The following is a 12,657-nucleotide window of genomic DNA, read 5'->3' as shown; positions in this document are numbered from 1 at the left end:
AGTGTAGTGCAACCTATTTCTACCCATTGTTAACTCATTAAAAAACTCATTGTGAAGTGCCCCCAAACTCCCACCCCCCCACCCACCCCATTACCTAAAGTGTGTAGCTTTGTTTATAGAAACAAAGGACAACAAAAAAACTGAAATGCGAAATTCAGAGGTACGTTATTGTGGTGGGGGCTGGTCAGGTTAGATACTGGTGCTCAATAGACAGCGTGAAATCTCCCAACACGCCCTGTAGCCATCATTTCACAATAATGGCCTACTTTTCATGGGACTTTCTGTGCCAGGCTATTTAAGGAATCTGCACAAGCAGCTTGACAAATCGCCGGGTTCTTTCGCTTCAGTCCAGGTTATGTTCCACTCGAGGTCCGCTGACACCGGCCCACTCTCTCGGATAAGACCTCAGGACAAACCACATCGACTCCCTCGCCAGACACCGATTTTGCGCTCATGATCTCCGAGTCTCACTGCGTTAGAAATAAAAACTCCCTCGCACTAGGGAGAAATGTAGGCTAGACGTTTTGGACACATCAGTTCCAGTTACGGTGTGCCATTCACCTCTCTCTCTCTCTCTTTCTGTTTCTCTCTCTCTCTCAGAATGATAAAAAAGGGACTCGCTCAAAGGCGGCCACGTTTATTTGATTTCATATCAGACTTGGCAATGTGATGTCAGACACGTTTAAGTACAATGGCGCCCACTTTATTTGTTGAAATGCAGCACAATATGGTGTTCTTAGCCTGTACATTGAGAGATATACATTATTCGACACCATAGAGGGGTTTAAAGAGGTGCACACTGCTTTAGACCTTCTACCATCTACATCATTATTTAACAACATTTAGTCAGATAAGGAAAATCCTTTTGTAATGCCTCGGCTAAACCATTCTATTTTATTCCCAAAGCCAATGCTTGCCAGAGCCAAAGTTGATGTGACATTTCGGTCCATTTGAGTCTCACTCCCTTTAGTATTGTTGAGGAGAGGGGAAGAAAGAAAAAAAAAAACCTTTTACCATCACATGCCCTCTATTGAGGTCTTTCATAAATAATTCAGCTGAGCACATTGAAAGTGATGACAGCAAAACTGTCTGCAATCTCCCTCATAAGATCAAAGAGGGTGTTTCTATAGAAATAGGAATTACATTTCAGGAGTCCTCTCTGTCGAGGCTCTGATTTGAGCGCCTTTTCCCCCCACATCTGAGAAGAGAGGGGACTGTGTTTTCTGTGAAGTGACAAAATCAGATAAGGCACTATATTAAAGGCAGATTCCATCCCAGCCTCTGAGAGAGGGAGAGAGAAAGAGAGAGAAATACAAGTCAGAGTGGGACTACTAGCAGATATGTGTTGTTCCAATAACGTCATTTGGGTAAACAGCCACATAAAAAAAGCGGGGGAAAAACCTTACTAAATGTCAAAGCAGTAGATACATCTGTAAGCGCGAGGCTAAGCAGGGAGAAGTACTGCAGAGCACTAAATATGAATCAACTCATTCCAAACAAGACATGGAACTCTGGAACCTACAGCTTTAGGTTAACTGCTTTTGTCTTTAGTGAAAGGCTAGTTTGAGAAAGTGTGTGTGTGTGTATACAGTATGTATGTGTGTGTGCGTGTGTGTGTGTGTTTGGTTTGGTGGTGGTCGTTGACTGTATGAGCTTCACTGTTTTAAGCGAACGGACGGAAGAATTTCCGTTTCAATTTCATGCTTGTCAAAAAGTAAAACATGATAAAATGTGTGGCGTCTCAGTTCATGCACTGTGTCTTTAAATGGGCAGAAGTGGCGTGGCGGACGGACCTGGCCGGTATGTGAGTGTGGGAGATATGTGTTGCTTAAAAAGGCCTTGTGTTTCTAAAATAGTTTAGGACGCCGTCCCCCACCCCAACACTCCTCTTCCACTTTGGGTCTCATGGACAGGGGGCAGAAGCCCAGCGGAGCGTAAGATGTGCACTCTTCGTTTCGTAATTAAACTAGTTGCGTTCTTACCTGCTGGATACTATGATGAGAATGTATTGATTTGGAGGTCTTTTGCCTTAGTAGGTGAAAAGCCCCTAAAAATCAAGCTCAGGGTGCCCCCACCCCCTACACACACACACACACACACACACACACACACACAGAGACACAGACACACACACACACACACACACACACACACACACACACACACACACACACACACACACAGGCACACACCTCTCAGCCTCTGCTCACACACTCATTAATCATATCATGATCTCAGGCTGCTCATTCGGAGTAATAAAAGTTTCCATCAGGAGTGTACAACAGGTCTGAATCACCCTGACACGCCACCTTCCAGCTAAGTCTCACATTAAATCAAGCGAGCCCGAACATTTCCTTAGGCTGACGTTGCCTTTTAATTTCCCGAAGAAACCTTAAAATATCATTCATTACCAAAACTATACATATTTGGTTTTTAAAAGTCTCATAAATCAATAGAGGCCTGACTGTAATAATTATACCAAGTTAACATGTAATTTCCAAGCCCTGAAAAGCCGCGTGCAGGACGGTAGCATATGCAAACGAGGCAATTCAAATAGTGTGGGGATATTAATACGGTGGAGCAGGTAACGAGGTACAGCCTATGAATTATGCATCAAAAAGTGGTTGATCTTCAATAAAGGAAATGAATGCAGCGTGTAATCTAATTAGTTATGGAGGTCTATTATGTGGAGCTGCAGAAAGCAACTGTCCTTGAAAAGAAATTTATTTACAGTATGTGTTGGGTCTTTGGGCTGGAACTGCACTGAAGAGTGGCGCGAATGTTAACAGCCACCCCCCTTGTTTCTCTCTCTCTCTCTCACCCCCCTCCTGTACCCCCATCATGCTCACCACTGCACTACTCCTTTTTAATTTCATCCCTCTTTCTTTGTCTCTCTCTGGTTTCTCCCTCTTTCACTCTCTTTTTTATCTTTGCCTTTACCTATTTCTGCTTGCTCTTCCTCCTCTGTGTCCATTTCCCTCTTGTGGCTCTCGTCTTGTCTTTACTCCTGACTTCCTCTTTATCACTTTCCCTCTCTACCCCTCCTGCCTTCTATCATGGTCTCTGTCCATCCTTATCCCCCTCCCTCTCTTCCTTCTCTCTCTCTCTCTCTCTCTCCCCTTTTTCCCTTTTTTTCCTTTGTGCCACTTCACTTTGTTTTAGCTCAAGACCCGGGAGGCCCCCGAAGAGGACGACACAGAGTGTTACATCGCCAGAGAACCCCCACATAATGCCACACAGCGTCCCTGGCCTCATGTCTCCAGGAATGATTCCCCCCACAGGTAAGCAGCTTTAAACAGGGCTGCCAACATCCACCCCCCCCCCCCCCCACCCTAAACCACTCCACCCCCCCACCCCCACCTCCATCTCTCTATCTCCCTCCATCCCCTCTGGCTGGCTTCTCAGCAGACTCCAGCATGTCCTCTAAATGGCACGCTGGAGAAAGTGACAAGCAAGCCGGGGTGTGGGACCAGCCAGGCCACTTTAACCGAAGCCCTCCCACCTTCCCCTCCGCTCCCCTCTCCACTCATCCCCCGGAAAGAGGCAACAACAACACAACAAATTGAAGTGGAGAGTTTATTTTCTCTCAAATGATTTCACTGGATGTTGCATTATGCCCTGAGTGGGTTTTAATTAGCCCGATTAAATCCACTTCACTGGTATATGTACATAGGCAGTTGGGGATGTTAAAGTAAGCTTATCGCCACAAGAATCAACAACAGACGTTTGGGCCTTTAGTTCGCCCTGAGCGCGTCTTATTACAGCAAATGCGTCTGTTCTATTTGCGGCCGGTCGCATTGTGGCATCTTTGAAGTTGAAGTGAAAAAAAAAGAAAAACACTCACAGATTTGCATATTGTGCTCTCAGATTGTTTTGGGCCTTTTAATAATAAAATGCCGTCATTAAGTTGCATTACCCCTCTTGCTTAGTAGGCTGCTGAATATGCATTAGTGTCTTATTATAGTGTAATTGTCATAAGAACATAAATATCTAATAATTGTATTATGTTCAGATGTAGTTTGCATGATTGTGTTTGTGCATGTGTGTGTCTGTGTGTGTTTGTGTGTGTGTGTGTGTGTGTGTGTGTGTGTGTGTGTGTTTGTGTGTGTGTGTGTGTGTGTGTGTGTGTGTGTGTGTGTGTGTGTGTGTGTGTGTGTGTGTGTGTATGTGTGTGTGTGTGTGTGTGTGTGTGTGTGTGTGTGTGTGTGTGTGTGTATGTGTGTGTATGTATGGTTGTGGATGTGTTTCTTGGAAGCTCACTACAATGCTGCTCCAGAGAGGCTGATTTCCATTTTTGTGTTCCCTACACATCTTTGCCAACGTGACTGTTTTTTTGGAGTCAGGAAGGAAGATAGGGGTTAAAAAAAAAAACTGCGCACACAGGAATGGAGGGCCTTTTGATATTGTAAAACAGCTCTGGAATTGGCAATCTTTGTACAATGGAGCTCAAAGATACTTGAGTCTTTCAACTGTGTGAGTTAGTGTTCTCTCTCTCAACCCTCCTCTCAGCCTGCTTGAGGTCACGCTATCGGAGTCTTATTTGGAAATGGAAAACTGAAAGGCCAGGGAGAAGAGAGCGAGTGACACGGAGACGGCTCTTATTTAGTCCAACACGCCGGCAATACAAGAACGCCTTTGATATCATCGCCTTTAAACCCACGGCCTTCTATGATCTTGACATTTGCACAAGACTTTTGAAAGGAGACATCCTCCACTTCCAGTTGCTGACCTCGTCAAGTTTGGTCTTTTCCTTGCATTCACATGTGTTATTCCATTAGCCTCCCATGAAGGTTATCAAGGTAGCTTATTAGGTTTCAATTCCCGAAATTATGATAGACCTGTAACGGTGCGCAAGCTTAGTGTGTTAGATTGGACGTCTTGGTTAGAAAGTGGAGTGGCCGTTTTTATAATTCTGATGACCTGTTGGAACAAACTGATGTCACAACTAGCGGAAAAGTCTAAAATATTTTATGAATCCACAGCCAGACGACCACAGAAAAAAAAAAAATGAAGTGGGCTAGCCAACTAGCCAATATAAAGTACCGCTTGTGTGTGTGTGTCCCGAGTCTGCGGATGCATTTTTCATGAGCCTGTCATGAATAGTAATGACGAAGTGTCATGACAGTTTTTGCCTCTGCACTGGCTGTGGTCCCGCGGCCCCTAGATTGAAGAGTTCAGCTAAAGTGTTTCACAAATGTTTGGAGATTCAGTTCACTTGAGAGCGTTATCCGTGCATCATTTCAGTTTATCCAGCCGTGTGGCTGAGTTGGGATTTTTTCCTTTTTTTGCCATAAGTGCTTGGCATTGGTCTCTTGGTGGTTTGAGTCAAGAAACAATGCCCTGCTGATATTCCTCCCTGTCAGGTTAAGACTTCCCTCTCTACTACTGAACAGGTGACTCAATTCCACAGAAAATTAGCCCCAAAAAAATCCCTGCGTGATGCAATGCCATGCACTAAAGAAAATCATCAAATAACAACAGACAGAAGAAAAAAAAATCCTCCTTTAGCCTGGGGCAGAGTGAGCTGCCATAACTTATGCATGGAGACTTCAGTCACTGTAATATTAATTTTATTTTTCTGTTGTTTGTTTTAATTCCCCAAAGCAAGCTTGGGGTTCAGGTCATGAAGGAACTGTCTGCTGCTAATGTTTCTTTGAAAAAAGAAACCTTCCTTATCCCTGCCAAGATAACACATCCTGCCTACCATGCAGTACCCCTAGCCTCCCCCTCCTGTAGACTCTGAGCATATATACGTATATATATATGTTTCAACTTGTGTATCTCTTTACCCTTTAAATGACATGCGTTAGCTCCTGGTGAACACATCTTCATTTCACCGGGCACATATTTATTTAAAAGGCGGTGAGAGTCAAGCCCTTTCAGAGTGACAGTGTCCTCGGGGGGCTTGGCTCCACAAGCCTGGGCTGCTCCCGATGCATTAGGAAGGAAGGGGAGATGGCTCCCTGTAAATCCTATTATTTGGCTGCAGGGCTGACACCGCGTGAAGATGACATCTCCTTTACGGTTAAGAAGCTTTAAGGAAGAAGCCGCTGCCACTGCAGCTCCCATGCTGGCCATCACCTAAAGGGGCGGGGTGGGCTTCAGTTCTCTGTGTGCGTGCGTGCCTGCAGGTGTCTGTTTGGTTATGCAGGGAGAGAGAAACTGGTATGGAGTCAAATGACGTAAAAACCGAGCTATGTGTTGGTTAGCCTGACAACAACCAGACAAGGAATTAGCTAGGCAATAGACCTGATGTGAGCAAATGTGTTCTGTTTTTTTCCCAACATTATAGATGGTTAATATCTTCGTTAAGTGTACCTGTTTGTAATCGCTTTACTGGTTATCTGTGTGTGTGTGTGTGTGTGTGTGTGTCTGTGTGTGTGTGTGTGTGTGTGTGTGTGTGTGCGTGTGTGTGTGTGTGTGTGTGTGTGTGTGTGTGTGTGTGCGTGTGTGTGTGTGTGTGTGTGTGTGTGCGTGTGTGTGTGTGTGTGTGTGTGTGTGTGTGTGCGTGTGAGTGTGTGACACTGTGGGTGGGGTTGGTGGAGAGTGACTCCTCTCATGCTCTGAACCTGCCCATTAACTGAGTGGAGAAACGCAACAAGCCCTTTTGGAGGAACAGAATCGCAGAAGGGGTCTAATGAAATGTTGAGTGGCATACACCCTATACCCAAATTAGAGCTTAATTAGACTTTGATTGATATATCAGCCCAAGTGTTATTCGGTGTCGTGCAGAGAATTCCATAGCACGCTCTATGTCAGACAGGAAGGCACTGCTGAGGCACCACGGTGCACTAAAGAGCCATACTGTCCCACCGACAGACAGACAGACAGACAGACGCAGTGTCTTTCTGCTGTCCGTGCGTTAAATTAAGCCTCTGTGCTCAACCGTGTGGAGACACTCTCTGCCCCCGACTTTGTTTGTTACATAAAGCGAGATTTCAGAGCAGCCTTCAGTGAAAACACACACACAGACACACACACACACACAAACACACACACAGTAACATAAAGAGATAAGCTCGAGTAATTCCTTATCACCTCCGTCGTAAAAGTCAGTCTTTGTGTACTGATGTGAAGTTAATCTGATTTTAATTTAATTACACTGTTAGTCGGAGGAGGGCACATACATTCAGTATTTGTTATAAGAATGTTCTGACATGGCGCAGGTATGGGGCAGCTAGCATGTTAATTAATAATGAACATTCTGACAATATGCAGAGGCATGGCAGCGTTAAGCCAGTCTACCGCTGGTTCCTTTGCATATTAATAGATCCTTCATTATTATTTAATATGACAGATGCTCCGAGGGCGACGATCAGACCCCATCTCCATTATTTGCTGTTTGGTGCTCGTGTGTGACAGTACCATGCAATTCTCAATTTGTTAAAGAAGCACTCCACCTACAACCCATACACCCCCTCTTTATACCCCCACCCTCCAACTGCCAAGCCCCGCCGCCCCCCATCCCACCCCAACTCTCCTTTTTACAGCAGACGTCACCAGTGTGTCTGCCCAAGCGGTTTGTTTGCCGGTCTGTTTGTGTATGGCCACGTCTGTAAGGGGTGGGGGTAGGTGGGGGGTGTCGGGGGGTGGGGGCGATTGGCGGGTTCAGTCTCTTCACTTTCAAAAAAAGAGAGAGAGACACCAACAAAAAAAGTGCAGGATTGAAAAAAAATGCTGTGCATCTGAATTTAAGGTGACTTTGAAAAAGTGTATGCAGCCAGATCTCTCAGATAGCGGCCTTTGCGTGGTAATGAATGGTAATGAGCAGCGAGTAGGATGGCTCTTGTTCTACATTTAGCTACCTGGCGCCCCTCTATACTTGTTGCTTATGCAAGCGGCTAGCAGCGGCAGTCGACGGGGGACCTGCTGAACCTGGACGAAAATCACTCCGGGAAAAAGTACAAGTGTACGAGTGTCCTGTGAATATAATGGAGTGTATGTATAATATTTATGTTACGTTTCACAAGCTGGTTAGGAACAGAAACGAGAGTGTTCTGAAACGTGTCATTATTATGACGAATGGCATCAGAAGTCCAGAGGCTGGAGCGGTGTCTGTGCAGTGTGTTTGTATGGGAGTAAATACATGTATTAAATGTAACCCCTGTGGACTGTCTTTGTCATTGCTGTGCTTAAAATAATGCATATTAGTTTGTGATGGATGAGTGCTTCAACTGGCGATGATGGATAGATCTGTTTAGTGAGAGTAGAGTGTGTGAGAGAGCATCCAGGCTTTCTAGATCAGCGCCTACGCATTGGTTTTTTGGGTATAGTTGTTGCATTGAAATTCTTAGTGAAGGCACCTGTGCGATGGAATTTATCACACAAACAACCCAAAGGTGATCCCAATACAATATATTCATCCACCCTTCCCCCCACCCCTCACACACACACACACACACACACACACTCACACACCTCCACCGACTGTTGTGCATACATCTCATTTAGAAAACAGTTGACTCTCGCCCATTATACATAAATGAAAGTTGACCTTCAGTGAGCGTAGAGGCCACATTCATTATGTCGAGAATGCGTAACCCTCTTACAGGCTTTGCGCGGGTACTTTTTTTTTCTCCGCTCGCTATGCATATGGAACAGCGGCCAGGGCCCGGTCATCCACCATCCGCCAACAAACGAGAGTGGCCACTCTTGACATGATGTATACTGTACATCAATATGGTACTGATGTATTTTAAAATGCAAACAAGGCGCCCAAATGATATGCAGCCCCCGGCACCAGCCAGAGAAAGTGCCTCGTGCCATCTGCCTATCAGCTGCTGAGGAACCAGAATGGCGTATTAATGCCACATGTTCGATTTTTTTTCTGCCCTCCCTCTCTCTCCTCTTTTCTTCCCTCCGTTTACTTCCTCTCTCTCCCCTATCATCTCTCTTTCCCTCTCTTACTCCCTTTTCCTCATCTCTCTTTCCTTCACACTCTCTCCTCTCTACTTTGTCTTTCCCTCTCTTTCTCTCACCTCTCTGTCCTCTCTCACTCTCCCCTCTCTCTCCTTGCACTGGTGGCAGGAGACACGTGGCTAATAGCCGCACTCGAGCCGCGTCACTGAAATGTGACGGCTAAGTGGTGATAAATTTGTGTATCGCGCTTGTTTCTCGCGATACGCCATGGAGCAACTCAGAGCTGAACCCTGTGGAGGGGCTCTTGAAAAGATGGAGTGCTTTATTCATATCGCTGACCTCACCACGCAGATGGACATTTTTTCCCAACTCTGAGAGGAATTTCGATAAGTTCTCGTAAAGTGTAGCGGTCCAGCACAGAGCTGGTTTGAACAGTAGTCACAAGGTCTGATCTGAACAGCCACAGAAACATGGGCTCATAAAATTTAAATCAGCAGGACTGCGGCCAATTTCAAAAAGGAGGTCCTTATTAGAGAGCAGCATGGATGTTTAACCCAAACAGGACTCTTCAAATATGTCACTTGGTAATAACTCACTTTATAGACGCACGTGCAGCATGCTAGCGTCCACTGCTGCTGCGAGCTCCTTCACTTCAAACAGTGCTATGGGAATAGATGTCTCTCGCACTTGCAAAAAGCAATATCTACAACCACAATGATAATTAATCATAGTGGAAAGAAATGTATATTGAAGCTCATCTCTAAAGTACAATATTGGCAGAAGGCAGTTTTATGTCTCAATTGCAAACCCAACGACCACCACCACCATCTACCGCCCACCACCCCACCCCACTCCCTCCCTGGCAACTCGTCAGTATAAAACAAGAGAAATCTGTACTCTTGAAGGGTTTGTATAGGCATTGTGCTTCATAGCCACTTTCAGCTGGTAGGGAGAATAGATAGCAATAAGAAGGGGAGAGAGAGAGAGAGAGAGAGAGAGAGAGAGAGAGAGAGAGAGAAAGAGAGCAGACTTAGAAGAATACAGGATTTATTGAACATTACTGAACATAGTCCCCTGTTTTGGACGAATCCTTTTACTTCATTTCAGTAATTTCTTTCTTTCAAGCCCCCCCTATCTTTCTCTGGTGGCCATTCAGAAGTATTGAGAGTGACAGTGAGCTCTCTGTCAGAGCTTTCAGAGCCTCTGTCTGCTCAGTCGGTCCCTTCACCCAAATCAATTACAACGGAGCTGAATTATTATTGGGACTGTGGCCATACGGATTTGAATCACAATGTTCCCCGTCCTCCATGTCGTATAACAAAAGGATGAGATCAGATGAATACATTAGATATGTATATCACTGCTTGGCTGTTGCGTGAAACGGGTGCAATATCTACAAGGAGATTGCATTTCCTGTCTGGAGTTTTTGTGTTTTTTTTTTATGTTTCTTTCATTTTCCCCCCCTCCTCCTCCTCCTCCTCCTCCTCCTCCTCCTGTTTTCCCTTTCCTGTTACACGCTGTTTGTTTTCACTTTGTTATACACACCCACCTGTTTATTTACAAAACTGAAACCATGGCAACCTGTCAGTACTGATATGTTATCTGGGTTCCATCTGTCACCATCAAAGAAAAAACGGCGTCGGTTCTTCATTGACAGAGAGAGCGATAGAGAGAGAGAGAGAGAGAGAGAGAGAGAGAGAGAAGAATAGAGAGAGGGAGTGGAAGAGGGAGAATGAGGGAACGTGAACGGGCGGAATAAGAGGTGGCATGTATGACAGGCAGGAACATCTTGCCTGTGTAATGCTCCATCAGGGTAATAATGTGTCGTGTGGCTGCTGGGCTCAGGCTGCAGAACCTCTCCACACTAACGTAAGCCTCTCAGCTTTAGAGGGCTCCGGTGTCTGACGCAATCATCCTCAAAACAAAATGATTTTGTCACCTTTTCAAACTTTTGTAACTTTCTTACGAGACGAGACTGATTGCCGCTGTACGTACACACGAGCCAGTAGTCAAGTGACGTGAAATACCTTAAACAAAAGCAACACGTTTCGCCTGGAGTGTTTGTCACTGAATGAGCGCTTGGAGTTATTATTGACAGTATGGTTATAAAAAACACTGTAAATACTGAAAAATCACCAATCAGTTGCTGTGCACTGTGTGTGATTGACAAGTATGGCTTTTTCTCTTTCTTCCTCTCCATTTCTGTTTTCTCTACTTTTCTCTTCACCATGACAGTTTGTGACGTGAGTAACTCCTGCTTGCTACAGCAGGAAGTATACCCTCACCCTCTCTGCTATCTCCCCTTTGACTGGGCAGGTCTCACCGCTGCCGCAGCGGCCGCAGCTGCCGCCACCAACGCCGCCATCGCCGAGGCCATGAAGGTCAAGAAGATCAAGCTGGAGGTCATGAGCAGCTACCACGGCAACAACAACCACCACCACGGGGGCGTCGATTCGGAGAACGGTGACCTCAGCTCCAGTGTGGGTAAGTCTACTCCACTCTTCGCTTTTTCTCTCTCCGTTCTTCTCTTCTCCTCTCTTCAGCGCCACCCCAAGCCTACTCCTCAGATTCAGTCAGATATCAGTAGCCTAGAGGCTATTGATGCTAAAGCACCTAACTCATAACAAGGTAATCAGTGCCTGGACAGGACTGATTGGACTGGGATTTCTTTTTCTTTCTTGTATGGTTTTCTGTACACACTAATTAAGTACAAAGCTACATTTCTCAAGTTAAAGTTTCAGGTTAGGCTAGCATGTATGCCAAACGTAGCCATCATAGGAGTACACACCCTCCTATCAATGTGTTCTGTATATGCAATTTAATTGGCAGGCTGGGATATCAGTCTGTTTGGAAGTTCTCTAATTGGTTAACTCAGGTGGACTCTGTTAAACCATTAAGTGCACAGACACCACAAGAGACCATGTGACAAATGAATTTGGTTCTCATAGCAACCACATAACTGATAACTGATAGCTATCTAAATGTGAAGCCTAACTAGCTTAGGTATTCCAAAATGTGACCGCTTTAAAGTTAACAAGTCTCTTAACATCAACTGACAAGTAAAAGAACACTTTGAGTTTTCCCACTTGATATGCATTCACAATGTATGGAGTAACTGTGGTACTATTACGATACAGTTACTATCACAGTTATATAGTATATATATATATATATATACACACACACACACACACACACACACACACACACACACACACACACACACACACACACACACACACACACACACACACACACACACACACACACACACACACGACACACACACACACACACACACACACACACACACACACACACACACACACACACACACATAGAGATCCAAGGAAAACAAACATCATTCCTTGCAATTTAGCTATGCCTCCAACCATCTCTGAAGCTCAATGTTGTAAGTAATCTAGAGTTTGCTTTACAGCCTGTTTAGACATTTCTATTCGTAATTTTGTTGTGAATAAACAATTTGAGACGGCAGATTGACTATTTTTCTCTCACCGAATGCTGCTCTACTGGTTCTAATGTGTTTAGTTTTCATGATGCCAGCTGCAGTCTACTTTCCCATGACCGAAAAATGACAAACTGAGTCCTTTTTTAATGTGTTGAGATGCATCCATGGGCACTTCATCCCAGAGCTATTAGCTATTACTGTAAGTGGGCTGCTAATTTAATTTGTACAACTGAATTGGTTTTGAATATCTTCCATTTCAATTAATGATTTCTGAAACACAGTTGGATTTTCCTCTATAACTCTGAGCCATTTCTCTGTGGAAATAATAG

The 12,657-nt window shown here is 44.8% G+C and overlaps 1 protein-coding gene across 1 annotated transcript in view; it reads left to right on the top strand.

Annotated features, from left to right (window-relative positions):
- dachd (dachshund d) overlaps positions 1-12,657 on the top strand; it is a gene marked incomplete at its 5' end in the record, with an annotated part of 114,506 nt that overhangs the window by 52,955 nt on the left and 48,894 nt on the right. The window contains 2 exons of the mRNA XM_080839528.1: positions 3,163-3,281; positions 11,176-11,343. Coding sequence (XP_080695654.1) covers positions 3,163-3,281; positions 11,176-11,343 — 287 coding nt within the window. The remainder of the gene's footprint in view (positions 1-3,162; positions 3,282-11,175; positions 11,344-12,657) is intronic.

Source organism: Sprattus sprattus, assembly GCF_963457725.1.
Source record: "Sprattus sprattus genome assembly, chromosome: 5".
NCBI lineage: Eukaryota > Metazoa > Chordata > Actinopteri > Clupeiformes > Clupeidae > Sprattus > Sprattus sprattus.
This window is presented reverse-complemented; position numbering and strand designations above follow the sequence as displayed.